Genomic DNA, 24,162 nt, shown 5'->3' on the forward strand with positions numbered 1-24,162 from the left:
CATTTTTTGCTCCAACTTGACAGAAATATAGCGTGGTTCTAGGGAAAAGGAACATGCCGAGCTCAAAGTTTTCTTCAATAACTCTGTTTAACAAAGCTCTTAACAGGTGTAGTCAACTTTTTTGGAGCATATAGTAGTTACTTATTAAATTTTTTTTAAAAACTTGCCTCCAAAGTAGGCAAATGATATTACAAAAATGTCATACTGTCTTTCTCGGCACTACCTTATTTTAAATGTGTATTTGGATGATTTAGAACAGATTTTAAATTCATCACTGAAGGAAAGACTAGGATAAAAATGAATTTTTTTTGTAAAAAGGTGAGCATTAGGGGCACCTGTATGGTTCAGTCAGTTAAGTATCCAACTCTTGATTTTAGCTCAGGTCATGATTTCAGGGTCCTGGGATGGAGTCCTGAGTTGGGAGAGTCTGCTTGTCCCTCTCCCTCCCCACCAACTTGCACTCTCACACTCTCTCTTTCTCTCTCAAATAAACATAAATAAATAATTGGGTTTTTTTTTCCCAAAAAAGTGAGCATTTTGACTTTAAAAAGACTCATCAGATCCTACATTTAACTAATGATGAAATTATGCAACACAAATAATTCAATATTATTCTGGTTTTTCTTAAAATACGTAGATGCCTCACATGACATGCTACTTTAGGTATTCATATGTGTTCAATAGTATTTGAAGTTAGATTGATTGGCCAATATGGTGCTGTGAAGAATAATAGCTAATAAGAATGTTACAAGGAAAGCACTGAAAACTGCCCTCACATATCAGAATATATTCTCAACGGAAACCATGTGGTATCTACAATTCACTACCAGTACTACAAGCTTTGGTACATTTCCACTAAATACAGGCTTGCTAACAATAAATTAAATTAAATTAAATAAATAAATAAATACAGATTTGCTGAGCAAATTTTTCAAAGTAGTTTATACATCTTCAAGATTTTACTTATTTATTTGAGGGGGGGAGAGAGAGAGAGAGAACAGGGGTAGGAGCAGAGAGAGAGAGAGAGAGAAAGAGAAACCCAAGCAGACTCTGACTGAGCACAGAACCTACGAGGAGCTTGATCCCGTCACCCTGAGACCATGACTCTGAGCCAAAAACCAAGAGTTGGACACTCAACCAACTGAACCACCCAGGCTCCTCTCCTGAGCAAATATTAAGAACACTTTTAAAAAACACTGTGGGACTTCTTTTTTCCTGTGTAAAATCCCTGTGTTAGTAACTCTCATAAGCAAAAGTAGGCATGCTCAGTGGTTAAGCATCTGCCTTCAACTCTTTTAGTCTTGAGGCATTTTCAAGTCACTTTGTGAGTAATCTTTGTCATCTAAGAGTTCTCTTGCCACTTAGAGGTTGAGGAAGATTGTTGAAGGCTTGTGTATCTTCCTTCTTTGCTTGGTATGGATTTCTTCAGTTAAGATTGGTTGAGGAATCCTTAGCAGTAAGATAGTGCCTCACTCAATTTTTCTGGTTTGGTATTCTTCAGTTAAAAATTTATTTAACATATAATTAGAAAAAAAAACATATAATTAGAAATCAGGTAGAATTTTGAGGCTGACCAACTGTAGGTTTCCTAAATAATTAGCTGCTGGTTTAAAGTTTATATTCAGACTTTATGTAGGACATGTTAGCTTCCCTATAGCTTGTCTTCTATTCTGTATGCCTGCATGGGCAACTGGCTATAACTTTCACAACCTCTACAACAAGAAAAAAATATTACTTATGTAAGACAAAAACAAAACAAGCTGGAAGCAAAAAAATAGTAATTTTGTCTACTCCATTGCTTTCAAGCAAATGGCTGATTTAATACAGTTCAGAACATCTGTGAAAGGGGTAACTTTTAACTACTTTCATCTCTCAAGCAGAAAATTTGAATAAAATGTGACATCATTTGTTCTAGAAGCCAGGGAACTTTAGATATGGTGGGTCATCATAAAGATCAATTTTGGGGGGAAAACTTGACTGGAATTTTATGATTCATGACTCAGGTTGAGGGCAGAGGATAATAGCATATGAGGAAGCATTGCTTTAGCCAATTTCTGAAATTTCAAGGTAGTAATCTTCGTTGGACAAATAGTGTTGCTGGTTAATGTGACTTCTTCAAGGACAGTAAAGAAACAGTGAACTTAGCCAGAGACAGAAGAGTGTCAAAATAGTTCCAGCCTGGGAAGGAGGAGTCAAGAAATAGAAGACAGTTTCCCCATCCTCATGGACCCAATTATCTTGCAAAGGAAACAAAACGAATACACTTAGAAACACCACTAAACTGTATACTGTTAACTGTAGAGTAATGTAAATTTAGTAAAGGAGGGGGCACCTGGGTGGCTCAATGGTTGAGCATCTGCCTTCGGCTCTGGTCATAATCCCGGGGTCCCTGGATCGGGTCCCACATCAGGCTCCCCAAGGGGAGCCTGCTTCTCCCTCTGCCTGTGTCTTTCTCTCTCTCTATCTCTATCTCTATCTCTCATGAATAAATAAATAAAATCTTTTTTAAAAATTTAGAAAAGGAGTCAGCACGTGGGCTGAAATAACCACAGTCAGAAAACTAGCATTTGATGGACGCCTGTTTTTCTGCCAGGCTCTATAATAGCTACTCTCCACGTATATTATCTCTGTATTTGCACAGAGGTTCATGGAGGAGATGAAACTATGAAAAGCTTGAGAGAGGGGCACCTGGGTGGCTCCGTCCATTAAGTATCTGCCTTTGGCTCAAGTCATGATCTCAGAGTCTTGGGATAAGCCATGCTTAGTGGGGAGTCTGCTTCTCTTTCTCCCTCCATCCCTCCCCCTGCTTATGCTCTCTTTCTCTCTCAAATAAATAAATAAATAAATATCTTTTTAAAAAAAGAAAGAAGTAAAAGCTTGAGAAACAGGATGAAGGAGAGAGAATTGAAGAGTTATAAAATACTAGCGCTAAAACAGATGCGGCTTTTTAAGATGTAGTCTTCATATAGGGTCCCGGGGGTCCATAAACCCTGTAATATTTTTTTTAATTTTAATTTATTTATGATAGTCACACACAGAAAGAGAGAGGGGGGGGGGGAGGCAGAGACACAGGCAGAGGGAGAAGCAGGCTCCATGCACTGGGAGCCCGATGTGGGATTCGATCCCGGGTCTCCAGGATCGCGCCCTGGGCCAAAGGCAGGCGCCAAACCGCTGCGCCACCCAGGGATCCCAAACCCTGTAATATTATGCAAGATTTTACCTATCTGCATACCTGAAACCACAATTATTTAAGATGATGTTTAAAGTGATTTATTTCCATTCTCACAGAATGAATGTTTCACAGCTTCCTTTGGCAACATGTTCCAGGCTTTAATGATTTTTAGTGGCTACCATTTTGTCTTACCTAAATCTTGAAAAGAAGAAGAATAGGAAGGAAGGAAAGAAGAGGGGAAGGAAAAGGAACGGAAAGGAAAGAAAACTGAAATGAAATGAAACCTTAGTCTTTTCTCTCTCTCTCTCTCTCTCTCTCTCTCTCTTCCGTTTTGCCTTCTGGTACACAGGGAGAGCAAATGTATTCCCTCTCAGAGGACAATTCTGATGAGCAAGAACTCCCAAGAATAAGTCACTCTGTTCAGGTTATGACTTTGGGGGGCAGAGAGTATGGTTTGATTCTTACTAATTTGTGTTCCCTTCAGATAGAAGTGTACTTAGCTCTTGTAATTAAAACCGTAGCACTTTATCAGCAGTATACCTAAACATAGCTGATGCCAGAAGCAGATAATGTTAACATCCCCTCTATAGAATAGTCACTTTCAGAAAAAAATATAAATTTACATTAACAATAATAAAAGCCAGAATAAAAAGCTCAGAGACTTGTAATAAAGTTTTAATACATGACTAGACCACTTAATATTATAGTACAAAAAGGGAAAAAAGTAAAGGATTGATCCTTTTTATTTATATTAATATATTTTTTAAAGAGAAAAAATTTCAAACCTACCTATTATTCTGTCACAATGATGAATAATATTATAGTAAGGAATAAGTGAATTATAGTAAAATCAGAGTTACACGAAAGATGCAATTTCATATGTGCTAAATCGCACCGCTGATCGTTTGTTCTTCATTGCTTAGCTTTAAAGCACATAACTTTAAAAAAAAGGCAGAAGTTTCAATTGTTCAATTGTAAAGATATTAGCCAATAAAATCAGTAAAATATGTCATGTAGAAGCTAAAATTCATATTCACCAAGCAAGAATAATGCACCTCACAGGTGGTACTATCTCACTCTGAAATTTTAAACACAAATAAAAATTCTAAGTAGTCATGTAAAATCAGAGAACTGAAGTATGTCAAGTTCTATTTTGTTGTCTTTACAATCACTGTGCTAGCCTTGTTTAGTGCCGATTGACTATTGAAATGCCAGGGTGTGAGCTGCACAGAGTTTACAAACTTGAACCACATCTGAAACGAACTTAAATGATTTTTAATCGTTAGGATCTTACTTTCAAAATAATAGGTTAGCAGAGTCACTGTGCGTTGGAAGTTCAATTATATAACAGCAAGTTCTCTATCTTAACTTCCATGAAGTTAATTAAAAGAGAAGTGACAAAAATGTGCTGATTTTAAGTTGCATATTTATTATTAAAATTCAGCTATAAAAAAATAAAATAAAATAAAATTCAGCTATAACCACAGCAATGGTTTAGAATGTAGATGAACAAATTTTATTTTCAGGAAGATTATTTTATAACTACATTTAGAATTGCCAACGTGTATTGATATGTAGTCAGAAGGAGGAGGCCTTCTGTAATCATTTGATTACAGCCACTCTTGATACCTACAGCTTCCACTGTATTAGTCACTTAGTCTGAAAGTTTTATTATTACCTTTAAATTATTTATAGACAGTACAACCCCTTATTTCCTGGACCTGAGGTAGATAGCCTCACTCTCAGCATACCACTGACATTTGTTATTCAATTTTTAGGAATTCTAGTTCTGCTTTAAATGCATGCTACACTCAACATGCAAAATATGTAGTACTGACTTACAATCAGCAGTTTTCTTTTTATCTTTGATACTGCCCACTGAGTATTCTCTGAAATGTAGCTTTCATTATCCCCAACCCGGGAGCTTGAGGTGATTATCTGGTTTTTGCTCTGGAAAGAAAATAACCACTCTATATTATTTGAGAGACACCTATGGAATCCATTTATGTGATGATTTATTTGTTTATGTCATGATTTTTTATTGACTTTTCTTGTATCATTCACAAGGAATAGAAAAGGATAGATTCACTAATTGGGCTGCCTATTATAGTTTTGTAATTTAAATTGTTTAAGGCAACAAAATGCCCTTTATGCATTTTTAAACTAAAATACCAACAATCTTTTTATGATTTAATTTATACACTTTACACAGATGGTCATAGAAGGGGGTATTCATTAACATCTGTAAATGCTGAGAAAATGATGAATATCTATATTTGTAATATGCCAGAATAGAATTACTGAGTTTGCAGATGTAGATAAAAAATACAAAATTTGAATATCTGAAAGACATTCTCTTCAAGCTAGTTTTCTAAAGATCTAAATATTAGGTAATTGTCTTTTGCATAAATTTCCATTTTTATAGGTGCAATAAATTCTTATTAATTTGGACTACATTAATTAGGAATTTGTGATCATTCAGGTATAGGCTGAATTGTACTTTTGTTTGGTCCAAATTCTTTCTTCAAAGATAATGCAAATGAGTGTTGCAAAGAAGATTGAAGCACAGAGATTTAGAATACAGATGGAACCGATTTTTTTCAGGCTTAAACATTTTATGGGCACTCATTAAAATATAAGGAATGATATCATCTAAAATAATTCTTATATATTTTAACAAGTCACCTAAGAGTCTCTGGTACCTAATAGTTATCAACTAACAGTATTTCCTCAAAAATGTTAAAAATGTTCTACCTTTTTAACTTTTTCTTTTTACCATTTCATTATACCGTTCACCCAAATTAGTCTACATTATTGAGGTTTTTCTGAAATTAAACCACTTCATAATATCTAATACTATTCTCTTTTTTAAAGTAAATGAATGTATTTGTGACTTGATTAACATTTCTCTGAGAGTTTTTTTTTTTTAAAAGAGAGTGAGCTTGTGGTTGGGGAGGAGGATGTGGAGGGGCAGAGGGAGACAATCCCAAGCAGACTCTGGGCTGAGCACAAGCCCGAGGCAGGGCTGGATCTCACTACCCTGAGATCATGACCTGAGCTGAAATCAAGAGTCAGACACACCTAAGCCACTGAACCACTCAGGCACCTCTCTCTGAAAGTCTTCTGAGTTGAGTGTCTTAACTTACATATTATCTCCATTTTATGTTTCAGGCCATAGAACATTGCTTTGAGGGATATTTATCCAATTTAGTTATCTACACTGACCAAATTCACTGAATTATCAATAAATCACTGATTCTATATTCTGACCTGGGGTTATCTTGTTATCTTGATAGACAAATGAGAAAACCACCGTATTTAAGAATCATTTAACCAATAACCTAGTGATTGGGCTGTTAGGAGTTTGCTCATTCCACATTGAGACTGATCAAGCAGTCACACCCCCAAAATCATACCAGCTGGTGACCCCTTCCTCAATCCACTGCTTTGAATCATAGGCGGAAGTCGGTCAGCAATCTGGAGGAAGCACAAGGTACTCAGATTATTACGGCACCTCTTGACACCAAAATCTTCACTCTGTTAGTCACCTACAATTCTTAACATTCAGGCTTCTAACCAGTTACACACATTTCTAGTCTACTCTGACCACTTGCCCCTTTGCTCCTAAGGCTGCAGCCACAACGGCTAGAAGCCCCTCCCACTTTGGTCTAGTCCATTCTCCTCTTTCAGGTGTCACCTAAATGTCTCCTCCTCACAGAAGCTTTTCTCAGCTCCCTGATCTAAGCTAGACTCATTCCCAGTAATAATTTTATAATACCCACTATTTTTTCTTTATGAAATGTATCACAGTTGGTAAAGAGATCTTCATTTATGTGACCATTTGTTTAAATATCTGTTTCTAGCACATACACACACACTCTGGTTGGATCTAAAGGACAGGGAGCGTGCTTTGTGTATTGCTGTCTCCTTGGTGCCTGGCAGGAAGTGTGTATAGATATTTCTTGAATTAATAAGTGGTACTAAAGGGGATTTTTTTTTATCTATAATTTATGACACCCTAGGGTTGGTTGAGAATTATTGAATCCATTCTCTAGAATGAAAACTTTACCTTCAATGACCTTTAAGGGCACATCCCCAGACCTATTTTCACCTCTAGATTATCCTAAGGAAATGAAGGTCATCTTTTCCAGAGTGACTAAGGGAGAGTCTATTCTGTTTCGTTTGGGATCTTCTCCTGTGAAGGCCCTTTTGATTTTGGGTTTGGGGCTTGCTTCAATGATGTACTGATTAAGACTCTAATCTTTTAATCCTGGGTTTGAATCCAGGGTCTGTCATTCCTGGCAGTGTAATATTGGACAGTTACTGACTTTTCAGAGTCTCTTGGGCTAACAATACTTGCTTCACATGGTTTTATGAGGATTAAATGAGATCCTGTCCATAAAGTACTTAGCACAGTGTCTGGTACACAGCAAACAATAAATGTTAACTATTTGTCACTATCCTGGGGCGCCTGGGTGGCTCAGTCAGCTAAGTATCTGCTTGGGCTCAGGTCATGGTCTCAGGGTCCCATGCCATGTTGGGCTCCCTGCTCGGCAGGAGCCTGCTTCTCCCTCTGCTCCTCCCCCGCTCATGTTCTCTCTCTCCCTCTCAAATAAATAAATAAAAATTTTAAAGAAAAAACTATTTGTCTCTATTTTTATTATTGGATTCAGAGTGATTTTTGTAACCTGACATTGTGTTCGGGTATTCAGGCTGCTGTGTTCCGTCTATGGCTCTGCATTCCTCACTTCTTTGAAGTGATGGGTGAGGCACTATGATTTCCTTGGGGCAGTAGCTATAAATAGATCCTTTATTTCACACTAACATGGCTACTACTTTTCTGTGCACATTATATCAAATATTTGTCTAGGACATAAAGACCTCATATGCCATATATTCCAGTTATTTTATGAGATTATTTTGAAATCATAGAAAAATATTTTAACATTTAAGATGTTACTGTACTTCAGTAAAACTATAGTTTGTCTTTGATAGTTGTGTGTATGTAGGCATTTTTTTCTTTGTTCCTTTCTTTATCTTTCCTTTTTACTTCCCTTGACTTCTGTGTTTTACTACTTTCTTGTATATCCAGCTTTTCTGGTGGTTTTTCTGTACCTGGTACAGACTTCTCTCCCTCATCTTATCTATTAAATAGAACTGTTACAAAATTCTCTCCTCAGATAGGTTTTTCTCACCTCTCTACTTAATTCCTCAGAAATCTCATCCATTCCCAGAGAGTTGCATTATCATCTTACCAAGTGGTTCTCAGATGTGTGTCTCTAGCCCCAGCCCCTCTGCGCAGGGGGTTGAGTATTTGCATTTGTATTTGCATTTCTTTGTTGGACCTCGGCCCTGTACCCATTAGCAGCCTAAATAGAAGATCCCCCAACTGAGTTTTCATTTTCCTCCACACAGTTCCTCATGCACTATATGCACTACAACTGCATTTTTTTTTGTTAATAATTTCACCATTTTCCCAGTCATTTGGGCCTGAAACTTTTAGAGTGAAATTACTTTTCTTCTTCAATCCTTACTTTACTACTTTGCCAACTAATAAAGATTCTTTCTCCATTCATTCATTCATTCATTCATTCATTCATCTGTCCATGAAATCAGTATCTATGAAACGCCCAGAATGTCTCAGGCAGCGTGTTAAGTACAAGAGATACAATGAAAAGCAAAAGTCTTAGAAGTACAAGCTTAATGAAGGTTATTGTCTGATGGGGGGAGACATTCTTTAATCAAATTATAAAAATTCATAATTTACTTTTAGTTGTGAGATATGCTATGAAGAAAGGAATTTAAAGAGTTAAGATGTGGCCTGGTCTGAGGGATCATGGAAGGCTTCCTAAGGAAGAAATATTTGGGCTGGGTTCTGTAGGATGAATAGGAATTAATTAGGAAGAGAGAAAAGGGATAGTGTTTTAGGCATGTACAAAAGGATGGTACCATAATTATATTTCAGTTCCTCAGGGAATAAGAGAGAGCTACTACCAAATGAAACTAGAGGTAGAGGTACAAGTAGGCCATGCAGGTCTTGCATATGATTATTTTAGACTTTAAACCACTAATAGTGAAAAGGTGTTGAGGATCTTAAGCAGAGGAATGACATGATCAGATTTGCATTTTGAAAATATCACTCTGGCTGCCTGCCATGTGGAGAACAGACTGCAAGGGAGCAAGAGGGGCCTTTGAGTGAATCACTTGTCTGGTATCACAGGAGTTTGGTTTTGAACTTACGTTTGAAGTGCTTTGAGTTATCCAAAAGGATAGGCTAGGTCTGGAGCTCAGAAGAGATGTAGACTGGAGAGATAGAAACCAGGAAATTATTAGTGTAGAGGCAGATAGGGAATAAGACTGATCTCTTGATTGGAAGGTTTTGTGTAAGAAGACAAGAAGGCCAACAACTGAATTTTGGAATATATCAACACTCAGTGACTGGGCAGGAGGGTGGGAGTGGGGGGTTCAAGGGGTTGCAGGACAAGCCTGCAAATGCTTGTGAAAGGAAGGTAGGGGAACAGTGACCTAAGAAAGAGCCTGGGAAAGAATGCCTTCCAAAGAAGAGGCAAGAGGTCAGCAGGGTCAGGTGCACCGTATTGCTCAAGCAAGATGAGGAATGAAAAATATTGTTGGTTTTAGCCGGTAGGGCATCAGTGTCTTGGTGATAACTGTTTCAGAGAATTAAGATGAACCAGATTCAAGTAGAGAAAATGAAGATGTGCATACAATTTAAATTACTCTGTGAAAGGGAGCAGTGAGATAGGGTGAAAAGTTAGCAGTGAATGTGAGTTGAAAGATGATTCATTTTGGGTTGGGGAGATTAGAGCTTGGGGAGATTAGACAGATCATAAGGACTTATTTGGGAGAGAAGGATTGAATATAAATGTAAAAAACAAAAACAAAAAAACACACATGATAGGCTTAGGGAAGGGAAAAAGGAACAGCGTCTCTGAGTTGAGAGACCTGCCTTAATAGGAGAAATAGCTCCTATTTCTATAAAAAGCTCTGGCTTTTGGTTTACACTGCCCCTGAAATTTGAAATCTATGTATTGAGCACCATTACTCCCTGTCTTGCTGCAGTAAGAACTTCCTAGGTCTTACTCTCCTGTCTTTCCTTTCCCTCTAATAGGTCTTTGTTGCTATCAGGCTGCTGAACATAAGCCTTCAGTGGCTTCTCATTACCCCTTATTAAGTATGCTATTTGTTAACTACCTTCCCAGTACTTCATATTTCAGGCCTAAATAATAGGGCACTTCCCTTCCTAACCTGAATGATTGTAACACCCTCCTTTTAAACTTTGCCTCAACCTCCGCCCCCTCACCATATACACACAGCTTGTACTCCACACAATAACCAGAGTTACCGTTTTATAAACAGAAGTCAGACAAGGTTACTTGTTTGCCCAAACCACTGCAGAGATTCCCCAGCTCCTCAGATTAAAGTCAAAATCCTTACAATGGCCATTTGCTGTTTCCTGGACCTGAGATGCTTTTCCACCATCCATCTACCTGGTTAACTCCCTCACTTCATTTAGGTCTCTCTGAAAATGTCCCCTCAATACAAAGACTTATCTTGACACCTAAAATGGTACCCCATCCCATCAGAGTCTATCCTTCTTACCTTTCTTGACTTTTTATAGCATGACCTAACATACTCATAAATGTATCATTTATTACTTAATTTAATCACCTAAATATACATATATGTAAATTTTTATTTTATTATCTCCCATGCTAGAATGTAAGTTTTACTAGACCTGCATCTCACAACACTTAGAATGATGCCTCAAACATAACAGGTTTTTTATGTGCATTTGTTGAATAAAAGAACGAATGGCCTCTCAGCTTTAAATTCATGCTTTTAGAAGATTTTCCCTACTCTGTCCCACATATATTATATTCAATTCAAAAACTTTTTATTGAGTCTGTACCATATAATAGGCACTTTAGAAGACTCCAAGATGAGTAAGTCAGAGTTTACATTAATGATTATCATACATTATAAGAACAACCTTTATTGTGACTGTTATTGGTGAATAGAACTTCTAGAGAATATCACACAGAATCAGAAATGAGAGGTCCACTTGGCTGATTATAGTGAAATATTTTGTATTTATGGGTAAATCAAAGCTAAAGGCGGTTTTATTTTAGTTTTGCCTCCAGGAGACCAGTATCACATATGTGAGAAGTTTGACCAGATTAATCTGGAATGAAAATTTCTAGTTTAATCTGGTATTTTTAGAGTAGAGACAACCTTAATATGACTCAGATTGGCTAGGTGACCACTAAATATGTACAATTTCATTATTTTTTCTTAGTTTTATCTGTATGTTTCGAAAGAATATGGTATTAATCTTTACATTTGCATATTCACTTAATTTTGAATTATAAAATATCTGCTTGGTTTTAAAAATTGGTGTAGGGCTCTGTGGTATGAGTTTTACAACAAACCATTCTGTAAAAGAGATTTTCCAATGAGTAATGATAAATAAATAACATATTAAACATATATGAAATACTACTAAAGCCATTCTTCAGCCAATTTTCTAGTCATTGCTCTTATAAAGTTACTTTGCCACTTTTGTCTACTTTAGGGATATTATATATCAAATATAAGGAGACATAAAGCAAATTCTAATTTTAGATTTATTTTCTATCATTTATGTAAATGTCTTTAATATGGAAATGGAAGTAAATGTAATACCTTCTAGACTGATTAAAAATTAATGTGTGGAAGCCTGGGAGCCTAATTTAAAAGACCATCAGAAGACTTGAATTAGTTAGCTGGAGAGTCACAGCTTTAATGCGTAGATTTGAATTATATTGCATTACTTATCATTGAGTACCAAAAATCGCTCTTATAAAGCACATAATGGCAATCCATTTCCCCACTGAAAGATAGCAGCACTCACACATGTTAGATACTTAGGATGTAACTGGGAAATCACTATAAACTCTGAGATACCCTTCTTTATATTTCAAGGTAGCTGAGAATTATTAACTGGAATTTCCCAGTTTAATATAAAACGTGAAAATAATTAGGGAGAGGCAGACAATTTCCACTTGGAATACTTTGGGGAAAATCATAAAATAAATGACTTAAGAATATTAAGTAATTATTACTAAATCCTTAATGTTTAGTAATATATTATAAAAAAATAAAAGATGGTATCCATGTGTTTCATAAAAATTCTAAGATTTAAAAGTTCTTAACGCATTCGGTCCCCATATGCATAATTCTTTGAGAAAATTAGGTATTCTTATAAATTATAAATGTTCTCATTATTTCATATTCAAGATCATGTTAGTGTACAGAACACTAATTTTCCCATTTTCAGCATAATAACTTAGAGAATCTGGTTTCTAAATGCATTCTGTGTGGAGTTCATGATTTGCTCCCCTCATGGTTTGAGAGAGAAGTTAAGGGCATATTTTGCCAGGGTTTATTTACACTTCATCTTGCTTCAGCTGAACTCCAGAGCAAATACTAGGAGTTTACACATACATTTATCATTAAATTGACTCAGATATTGACCCCCAGCTCAGAAGACCAAGTAAATATACCTTTCAAAATTGTAATGTAATATGAAATGGAGAAGTAAGCAGTCTTATTTTCTTAGGGTAAGCATTTCAGATACTTTTTGTGGAATTCCTAACTAAATTCTGATGATATTAAAGAAATTGTGGCATTAAATAAGCCTCATTTTCTTATCCATTATTTATGTTGAAAAAATTCTCATAAACCCCCTTCCCTGAAGTTGATAGGGGAAAAATATTTTTCAAAATATAATCTCTATAATTTGCAATACTCATGAATAGAATTTGGAAATTAATATTCTGGGACAAACTTTACCTTGACACATATATATAGTTGAGTTGTTTTTAAACTATGGCCTAATTTGAAAAAAGAGAGAGGACAGATTGAGAGAATAAAATTCAATGAAATGAAATGATTTGGTTTTATCTGAAAGAAGTTTGAGGCTCAGATCACAGTTGACATAGTGAAGCTCATATAACTATCTCTTTAATAGCCTGTTGTACTTAATCCTAAACAGGAAACATAGGGTATAATTGGATATTGAAGGAAAGAATCTTAGATTGCTGGGAATCATCTAAAATTAATAATCCATCTTCACCTAATTGAAATATAAAACTCACTGGGAAAATGATGCAAAATTTTGTTCACTTGGAACTCTACAAGAAACAAATTTTTTTAAAACACTTTTTCTTTAAAAAAAGTCACTTTTTGCTGTATTCTAGATGATTTTAAACTCAAACTGTAGTGTTTTCCTAATTCATTATATAAATTCTGTCATAGTTGTTAGGTCCATTTATAGCTTCTCCATGTTTTAATGTATAAAGTAATTCCACCAGTGAATCATGCACCAGAAACACTAGCATCAAGACTTGTAGCTGGCTGCATTTAAAAAATTAACTTGAAAACTTGAAGCCCACTTTAAAGATCTTAGCATTTTAAGAAATGAGTTAATCTGCCTACATGGGGAGATTTTGATAATGTGAACAAGTATATATGTAATGCTCATGTATTCAAATGGGGCATTTTAAAGCAGCAGCAGCCCAGGAACTTCACTTTTGTCTAATGATATTTGATAGAATCTAAATTAGGCCCCAAAAGAGTTAGCAGTCTAGAATGCACACCATTTCTTTCTAGAGAGCCACGTTTCTAGAGAGTCAGTAATATAGAACTTGATGGGTTTTCCTACATAGGTACCGTAAAGCCATTAAATGTGAAATGCTGTGGCCAGAATCCTGGTCTTGCAGGCATCCAGGAGACACCACTCGCTCCCTCCTGGAGTTATGCAATGTGACGACTCTCAACAGGCTTTTTAGCAACCTGCAGTGTTTCACTTAGCTATAGACTAGAAGTCAGCAAAAGCATTATGTCCTTCCAAGCTAAAAATCCCATATTGGTCATAATTTTGGGTAGACTTTGTTTTCAAAGGATCCTAAGGATTGAATGAAATGTGCATCGAAGCCAGTAGCATGCCATTACTGATATTGTAGGCCTTAAAATCACAAATATCAGTGGAAAGACTTACCAGCCATCTCTGGATTGAGTAGGCCTTGTTCTTGGGTGCATCTTATGTTTCATATGTAGTAGCTTGTCTCTGAGAGTGTGTGACTTTGTCAACGCAGCAAGTACATGCAAGAGGCCTTTTGATAGTTAATAATAGTCTATGTTAAAGCAAAAATTCAAATAATTATTTAGCTAATACTCAGTAATCTTTAGTTTGTTTCCTAATATGTTTAACTATGGTATTTTAAGTGCCATTCTCTTTATCTCAAACAATTACTAAAGCTTTAATATAAATAATTTAGTTGTTGTTTTAATATAGGATTATAGTTTGGGGCAGAGGATAAAATCTGATGCAAAAGCCACATCTTACTTTATACCCATTTTCTCTATAAGATGCCTACAAAAAGAATGTTTTTTTAACCGTAGAACACCATTGTTATACATTTCCCGTTTTACAGGGGATAATAATTTTCAGGGCAGCACAATGCAGCAGCCTTTCCCTGTTGTTCCTTTCACATGTCTGTGTTCTAGTGGTGCTGAAAAGTGGACGTGCCCAGGGAACACTGCATAGTTGACAGGACTTCACAGCCCTCCACATGCTGTTCCCTTAGTCTGAAATACCTCCCCTTCCTCCCTCCTGCCACTTTAGAACACCGCCCCCCACAGCAGGCCCCACCTGCTGCGATGCTTCTTTTTCATGAAGCTTCCATGATGCCTCCAATCTAAAGAGATTTGCCTCTCCCAACTTCTATACTTCTTTGTTGCTTTTTACAATTCCACTCTGGGCTTTGACTTGCAGTTATTTGCGTGCATGTCTTTTCCTTCAACCACTCTTGTGAGTAGGGTCCTTTGTTATTAATCTTTCTCCCTGTCTAGCGCATGGCAAGCACTAAATAATTTTTTATGCAATAATAATAATGTTTTCTCCTTGTTGGAGTAACCTCTTTTTATGGAAGTTCATTTGGCATCTTTTTAATTTAGTATATAGAGTTTTTCTGCAAATTAACTGACCTCTGCTATTTCCCATGTAACATTGCTTAGCATCCTGAAATCTCAGGTCTCAGAAAAATAGGCACCGAAAGTTTTAATGATGCACTTTCTTTAATGAAGGGAAGAGTTCTAATTACTTTTGAAAATGCAACAAGGTGAGTTCTACAGGTAAATAAATCATTAAGGAATTTCTCTAGTAACATTGCTTTTCCCCAGGCACTTTGTAAGTTTCTGTTTGGAGTGTGGTTTTTTTTTGTTTTGTTTTGTTTTTTTCCTGTAAAAGGGAACACAGTTTACCATCATGTTTCAAGATTCCAGGCAGGTCTTTGAAGTCCAAGTTAGAAATAAGGTGGGGCACCTGGGTGGCTCAGTCAGTTAAGTACCTGCTTTTGGCTCAGGTCATGATCCTGGGGTCCTGGGGAGGAGCCCGCATCGGGCTCCCTGCACAGTGGGGAGCCTGTTACTCCCTCTCCCTCTGCCTGCCACTCTCCCTGCTCTCTGGCTCTATCTCTCTCTGTCAAATAAACAAATAAAATATTAAAAAACAAATTCGAAGTAAGGTGAAAACCAGAAATAGGGGGCACCTGGGTGGCTTAGGGGTTGAGCGTCTGCCTTCAGCTCAGGGGTCCTGGGATCGAGTCCCACATCCAGCTCCCCGCAAGGGAGCCTGCTTCTCCCTCGGCCTGTGTCTCTGCCTCTCTCTGTGTGTCTCTCATGAATAAGTTAATAAAGTCTTTTAAAAAAGAAAAACCAGAAATGCGAGCACAGGTGAATTTCAGAGCAGTTTTTATTTTTAAAGCAATCCATCATCTCATCGTTTATCTTTTTTGTTTGGACCAGTGGGGTCCTGAGAGATGGAGAGGATCTGGGAAAGCAAAAGGCTTTAGTGACAAAACTGGAGGTGAACAGAAGAGGAGGTCCCAGGATGTCGCGTCCTGTCGCAGCTCCTCCTCTGCCAGTAGGTAGTCTGGTTGCTGCTGGGGCGACCCGTGGGAGGAGAACCTGGACACCGGGGAACTCTTGTGCTGCAGGTCAGTGTGGCGGTTGAGCAGCTCTGCTTCCGCCAGTTCTCGGCCGGGGGCTTCTTTGATCGCGGCGGTCAGGGGCACAGCGGCCCGGCCGGGCGCAGCGGAGGGGACCGTGGAGCCCGCCAGACAGGGTCTGCCCCTTAGTCGCTGAGGGGAAAGCAAGTCAGCCGGGCAGGCGGGTCCCTCAAGTGGCACAAGAGCCGCTGCTGGTTGGGCTCGATTGCGTCCTTGTTCACGGTGTGCTGGCTCTTGTCCCTGCTGCTTTCACTCCCGACCCAGAAGAGCCCTAGATGATGAAGGCAGGGTAATCGTGGCGCTATTAACAGCGTCTCAGTTTCACTTGAAGACTTGCCCAGGATTTAGAAGCTGTTGACACGGCCCCAGATGCAGTCGTGAGGCTAGCAAAGCGCTGCCCCGAGAATGCCACGCGAGCGGGGCTGCCACCGGCCCTCCCGGGTGACAGCCCCGGAAGCCCCAGGACCCCCGATCGCCGCGACGGCGGGGTCTCTAGCCTGGCACCCAGCCAGGTGTCGCTGCTGGAGCTGGACCTCGGTGCTAATGAGCCTGTTAACTTTGTGTCCTGATGCCAGGAACCTGCACCGAGGGAACGGCCCTGCTTGCCTTGGGCGGGGAGGCTCTAGCAGACAGCCCCGTGCTGCTTTGGCCGGAGGGCAGCAGGCGACACTGGCCCTTCAGTAAACTTGGGAGGCTGAGTTCTTGGGCCACCCGATGCCGCTTCGGGATTGCTCCCCGCCTCCCAGGCAGACTGCCCTAGCTCCTCGGGGAGGACGGGCCCACTGCTGTAGGGCATGCTCTCCCGGTGAAGGAGGCTTGCGCCCCTCACGGGAACTTCCGTGAAGACATGACTGTCACCAAGTCATTAGAAGCAGGAGCCTTCTCTGCGTGTGACTCTCTCCTTTGATTAAAATTGTGCTGTAGGGATCCCTGGGTGGCACAGCGGTTTGGCACCTGCCTTTGGCCCAGGGCGCGATCCTGGAGACCCGGGATCGAGTCCCGCGTCGGGCTCCCGGTGCATGGAGCCTGCTTCTCCCTCTGCCTGTGTCTCTGCCCCTCTCTCTCTCTCTCTCTCTCTCTCTCTCTACCATAAAAAAAAAAAAAAAATGTGCTGTAGCCCAGCGCGAGGCCCTGTGCGGGCCCTCGAGCTCAGCGAAACGGCCTCTGCACCCACCTGGGTGACTTTCGGGGTGCCACTTGGCTCCCCTGTGCCTCATTCCCGGCCTGCAAAATGCTGATTAATAATGGTACCTACCTCTCAGAGTATTATGCGGGCGAAATGGGCTAATACACACAATCCATTTAGAACTGAGCTTGGCAGAGGCTCCATAACATTAGTCATTATCATTTCTTCATGTGATCAATTTTTAAATTCTTCTTTGTATATTTTCTTAATTTGTATCCAACCATCTATATTAGCTGGATTTAAGCGTTCCCGGTTCAAAATGAATAAAGAACTTATGTTCCACTTTTCTCCTCCCTTGGGATTGTTATTTTTTTCCAAATGGACAGAGAACAAGATGAGAAGTCCTTGAGCAAACCACCTAAGAGCAATTATAAACCGGTGATGATCTAAAGTGATATTCATGAGAAGATACTCAGAAAGTTAGGTACTGTATACAGTCCACATAAGGCTATTGACCTCGGGCGATCAGTGTTTGATGCTAAGAAAATCACTAACGTATCTTGAGTTGAAATATAGAATTGAAACCTGGCTCGTTCTGTCCATCGTCACTTCCGCCCACCTACTTACACATGTGCGCGCACACACACACCCCACCTGCATTCTGCTTGCTGGGGAAAATGAATGAAAACATTAATATACTCATCTTCAAATATATACAGTTATACAAGGAAAACTGACATTAACGTTATTATTTTAGAAATTCTGTAATGAAAACTCACAAGTTTATTATCCATTTCACCTTTATAACTAAGCTAATATACCATATAACAAATGTTTTAATTTGTTTTTTTGTTGTTGTTGTTGTTTTGTTTTCACCAACTGCATGTTTTTACTTTCAGGGTCTATTCAAAATGAAATTGAAGTGAATATATTTAGATGCTTTTGTTAATCTATGTATTAGTGTAGGTGCCCAAAATATACAATCTTTATTGTATAGGCAGGGAGAAATTTTCCAAATGCTAATAAATTGATTAAATGTTTCCTTGTTTTGCTGTAATTTGTTTTTGTCTTTTAAAGATTTTTAGTAGTCACTCGTCTTGATCTCTTTTCTTCTTTTTGATCGAGTATTGAAGTCACAGTTCCACCTATGCTTTGTGTATAAGTGAACGCAACACTAACTGCTTTGACTTCAGAATCACATCTGAGATTAGAAACAAGGACTGTCTCTCCTTTGTGGCTTAAGTTATCTGTTCTCAGAACTGGAATCTTCAAAATGATGCATCAAGCACATGTAGACGACTGTAAAATGTAGCTCCATTTCCACTCACCAGTAGGTTGCTTTGTCCTATCAGTAGCTCTCAAGGCAGAGCCCGGAAGAAAGTAGATGCAGAGCAAACAGGTTTTTAGCTGAAAGGAACCAAAATGGAATGTTTGTGGAAGGACACTCAAAGCATCTTGCTGCCAGCTGATGTTTGAAAAGTAACCCCAACGGGCAGTGGCGGGAGGGCACTGCTGATGACAAAACTCACCTTCCTCGCGATTGTGCCCTGGCCCTATTGTCCACTCAGAATGATGTCTGGTTTTTAAAGACACAGGTCCTCTGTGCTATAGAGAAGGTTTCAATACGCAAACTCTCCTTAGCACCTGGTCTACCACTTCATTAAATGCCAAAAGCATAGTTGAGTGCCGAGTTGTAACTGTCCGTGGTGCCTAGGATTGAATGTATATTTTCCTGCATGATCATCCATTGTGGTGTTTGTAAGTAGCAAAAAAATGAGCCTGATTTGTTCTCCTTTGTAGAGCCAGGCCGAGGCCCACTACAAAGGAAGTAAACATGCCAAGAAGGTCAAAGCACTAGAGGCAACGAAAAATAAACCCAAAATGGTTTCTTCCAAGGACAGCGCAAAGGCTAATCCCAGCTGCTCCATCACTCCAATCACAGGCAACAGCTCTGACAAATCAGGTCAATGACACTTTTTGTTCTTTACATTCTTTGTGTTTCTCTGGGTCCCCTGCCCCAACCCCATCCTCCCTCCCCTCAGCTGTTGCATGTTACTCTCCATGGTTTGTTCTTAAATATTAATATGTTTCCTTCACAGGAAAGGTTATGTGTTTGCACGGAACCTAAGCATTTGATGTTACCATTCCATGTTAAATATATACATTTAAGTATATATATGTGTGTGTGTGTGTGTAAATATATATATTATATGTATATATGCATGAAAGTAAGTAGAGGCTACTTGGTGGCAATGTGTTTAGACAAAAAATTAAGAAATGGATCTAAAACACTGAGTTTATTACCTTTTTATTCATTTTATGTTTGGTTTTTGCTATAGACTTTTTCAGTGAAGGAATGATTAAAGTTTATTAATAGACATTTTTATATTCGTTTATCACAGTAAACAGGAGGGGATGGGCAAAAAGGTGAAGTTTTTTGAGAGTGGCATTATTAAATGAATCTGGAAATGTGTTCAGTAATAAAAAATTTTTATTTTTGAAGATCTATGTAGAGTTCCCCTCTGAGTTACAAATGAACTTGAGGATTTTAGGGAAGCTATTTAAACAGTTATGAATTGACTAGCAGAACAACTTTACGTAATTGGAAATGGCCTACCAGAGGAAATGCCTCTTAAGAAGAGTCTGTATTTCATAGTCCAATGAATCCGCAGTTTTTCTGAGTAGGTTCAAACTGAATGATTCAGAAAGAAGAGAAAAAATTCATTTTTCTAGCATGTATACCATGAAATTGGATGTTTGAAAGGTTTTCACACACTCACAAGTGCCCCCTCAGGGCCCAAAATGGATAAGTAATCTTGTTCCAGTGACTAACTGAAGAACAGTGTCTATGAAAGACTAAGAGAATGTATCCCTTTCTCAATGTTTGGCTCTCTCTTCAGGAACCTCTCTGTTGTTGGAAGCACATGCAATCACACACACACACACACACACACACACACACACACTTCTATTCTCTTCTGCTTGTCAAATCATTGTATAATTTTAGGAGAGCCTAAGAATGCCTTCTTATGGCTGCTTAGGGCTTTGGAGAAGAGTAAATCTACTACTATCAGGGGAAGTTTCAGAAAGCTTGGTAAGACAAAAAGCCTATTTAGGAAGGGACAATTATTGGTTAGGTCCCAGGAATGCTGGTTTCAAAAGCTCTGGAGCCTAGGAGTGAGTTTAACCCAAATCTGATAATAAAAACTTTTGTTCTTTGTGTGATAGAATCACTAAATGTGTTATCTGATGAACAGATGATTGATACTAGATTATTACATCACACTTCTCCTAAAGAACAAAGTCTTTTTGTATATATTATCTAATTAATCCTTGATGCAGTCCTATCAGATATTAGAGTTTACAAAAAAAGCAGACCGAGCTAGGGTCCATAGTTTAGCAGTCATTGACTGGAGGTTACCCAGTGTTTGGAAGAACTGGATCTATCATCTCCTGACTGCCTGACTGGTTTCATTTTCTACAGGATATTGTTGCCTCTCTGAAACAATACCCTGGCAAAGTTCTTATTACCTGAATTATGCTCTTTAAGCATAGCAGAACTCATACACAAAATGATGAAACAATAGAGGTTAGTGTCACTCCATCCTCTCAGCTTATTTTGTGTCTTGAGCTAATAGCACAGTTGGTAGGTATTGTAAATGTTTCAGCATTGCTGCTGTGTGTGCTCAGTGCTCCCCTTAGTTATACTATTATTTGGGAATTGAGTTTGTCTACGGATAGTAGTAAAAGTATTAAGCAGAAAAAAAAAGTTAAAAATGGAAATTGGGAAGGATCAATGAAAGAAGAATCAATAAAAGTATAGAAGACAAAGAGAAGGAAAAATATGGAAGAAGGGGAAAGGGAGTACAAAGAAAACCAAAAAAAAGTCAAAGACTAAGTGATAGACTCAGGGAAAGAACAATATAGAAAATAGAAAACCAGGGGCCTGGGTCACAATCACAGCATTTCTTATACCTACAAGGTACCCAATGAGCATATGTTAGAGTTGTAATTCAAGGCATTTATTCCTTTTTTTTTTTTTTTTTTATTCCTACCATCAAATACTAGTGAGGTCTCAATGTAAGAGACTTCCTGAGCACTTGAGTTTGCCTAGTAAGCCGTAGGAGCACACCAAGGTCAAGTATAACAGTGGTATAAACAAAGAAAGAGAACTGAGATCTAGAATCACCCTAGGAGATGTGAATAGGGAGAGAGGAAAACCAATCTCAAGCACAGAATCTCTTCTTCAGTGGCCATGTGGTGGTCTCTAATCCTGCATCCTCTGCTTATCCACCCCAAAGTACTTGGTCTAATACTATTGGTTTTACTCACTGTGTCACTGTCCAGACTTGGACTAGAAATAATGGTAACCACCTGTATTTTGGGGTTACCTCAGTTTCCATGCTTCCTTATTCAAAATCTGTATAAATGATTTGGTAATTCATTTAGTTGATTGATTCAAATTATTTCTTCATTAGGACTGAGTTGGTTGAGTGGCTGCCTTCGGCTCAGATCATGATCTTAGGTTCCTGGGATTGAGCCCCACATCAGGCTCCCTGCTCAGCCGAGAGTCTGCTTCTCCCTTTCCTGCTACCCCTTCCTCAGCTCATGCTCTCTCCCTTTCTCTTTCAAATAAATAAATAAAATCTTAAAAATAAATATTTATTCATTTCCCCATGTTTTCCATAAATATTCGTACTGATGAAATACTTTATTTGTTCTATCAGATCCATAACAAAGGCAATACCAAAATTGTTAAGGATGGCATTATTTAAAAATAAAGTGGGTTGTATTTGCTAAATAGATATATATTATTTTGTCACCTTCAAATGAATATCAGCTTCTAAGCAAGAATTCCCACATATATGTAGTAGAGTTTTCAAGTTGGAAAATTAGAAATTTTGCCCAGATGGGAAATCTGATCTAAACAATGTGATATGTAACCTGTTGCTAACTACCCATTTCTAAATCCTTAGAAAGCTCCCACATCTTTGTCAGAGTTATCAATTTTTTTGTCAACTGGTTTTTTATTCCATTTTAAATCCATGTTAGAGGGCTCCTAGGTGGCTCAGTTGGTTAAGCATCTGACTCTTGATCTCAGGTCTTGATCTCAAGGTCATGAGTTCAAGCCCAGCATGGGGTGCCCACTTAAAACAAACAAAAACAACAACAAAAATCCTGTCTTAGAAGAATAGAAGACACAAAAAAAACAAGTAGAATGTAGGGAGGAAGAGGAAGGGGAAGGGAAGAGGAATAGTGACTGTGGCACTTAACTGACCAAATATTTTATTTCAGACAACACTATCTCTAAGGAGTCAGCCAAAAATTAAAGTAACAATGACAGTGAAAAATTATAGATGACGGCCAATTCTCATGAGACTGAAGTTGCCTAACATTGGTCTTTCTCTTATGAATGAAGAGTTCCTATCAAATGGACTTAAGCAGGATCTGCATAATTCTTAGATATTTAAATCAAAAGTAAAGGCATTAGTTACTTGATGTCTCAGCTATCAGATTTCAAATATCCAGGTTCCCCACATCCATATGATTGACTAATTCAATTTCCATTCTCCTCTTTTAGCATCAGTAACTTAGCAGGAGAGGGCAAATCTTGTCCAATAAGGGCAAATCTTGAGGGAGGGGAAATAGCCAGATGTTAAGGGAGGGAGCCTCTGGGAGAGCAGCATCTTGGAATGCACCAAATATCAGCCAAGCAAAAGTGTTCTTTCAGAGTATCTAACAAGGAGCATGGGACTCACAGATGCCCTCCATCTGTTCCTCAAGAGCACAGATTATTCATTCTAAGAAGTGACCTAACAATCTTATGAGAGTTAGAAAAGCTTTATTACCTGCCATTTTGGCACTTGGGACAACCATTCTTTTAAATTTTATGATACATTTGGAGATATAGTGTGGCTCACCTTGTGGCCGGATCTATGCAATCCAAAGAGATTTGTTGTAATGGTGCTCTCAGATACAAACACTTCAGGGTATCATGGCAAACCTTCTTTTCTTTCTTTCAGGTCAGTAAACAAAATGAGTTTAAAGTATAATAGCTTGTAAAAAAAAAAAGTATAATAGCTTGTATTTCATTTATTGTAAGAAGTTCTGACCACATTATTGAAAAAAATTAAATATGTTTCATTAAAGTCAGTTAGAAATAGTTGTTCCATTCAGTCTTTAGAAGTTGGGGTAGAATTAGATGTAAAATCCAAAGAAATGGTTTCATAGTCTCCCAGGATCTATCCCAACTTTTAACGAATGCATCAATGGGAGTTCAAAACATGGTAGGAGGGAGGAGAAATGTGCTTTAGGAGAATTAGGGTCAAAACACAGCAAGCATTAAGCAGCTTCAGGAAGATGGCTAGAACATATTAGCCAAACACTCGACCCAAATTTCTCCCTGGAGTTCAAGTGTCATAATGCCATACAGTACACTTCCCTGTGATAATATGCCCTATACATCAAATTGAATGCTCTTTGTGACAGCATTTAACCCCTCATAACAGCTCTGAAAAAACCTAGAGCCTTCAAAAAGCCTTATTTCCTGAAAATAGTGAAATGTTTTTATAACCAACCTAATGATAAAATGTTGTGGTAGTCAACCTAATGGTCCATAGGTCTAGTCTTTGGCACTGGATTTTTTTTTAATTAATTAGAGATCAAATGGGGAAAATCCATTTCTAGTTTAAAGTATATAAAGCTATTTAGAACTAAACAGTCTTTAATCAGTTGCTGTCTAACAGATGAAAGCAGATGGAATGATTCAAAATGCTGTAGATATATTTGTAAAT

General features: G+C 38.2%; 1 protein-coding gene and 1 long non-coding RNA gene across 23 annotated transcripts in view; both read left to right on the forward strand.

Moving 5' to 3' along the window:
- The window catches only part of ZNF385B (zinc finger protein 385B), a 388,911-nt gene that overhangs the window by 323,420 nt on the left and 41,329 nt on the right, over positions 1-24,162 (forward strand). For all 22 annotated transcript variants that reach the window (XM_077883220.1, XM_077883200.1, XM_077883204.1 and 19 more), the window contains one exon: positions 19,169-19,331. In XM_077883220.1, coding sequence (XP_077739346.1) covers positions 19,169-19,331 — 163 coding nt within the window. The remainder of the gene's footprint in view (positions 1-19,168; positions 19,332-24,162) is intronic.
- LOC144304689 (uncharacterized) lies at positions 19,343-22,027 on the forward strand. Its single transcript, XR_013371625.1, has 2 exons — positions 19,343-20,957; positions 21,847-22,027. It is a non-coding gene; the product is annotated as an uncharacterized LOC144304689 (long non-coding RNA).

This window comes from Canis aureus, chromosome 34, assembly GCF_053574225.1.
Source record: "Canis aureus isolate CA01 chromosome 34, VMU_Caureus_v.1.0, whole genome shotgun sequence".
In the NCBI taxonomy this organism is placed as follows: Eukaryota; Metazoa; Chordata; class Mammalia; order Carnivora; family Canidae; genus Canis; species Canis aureus.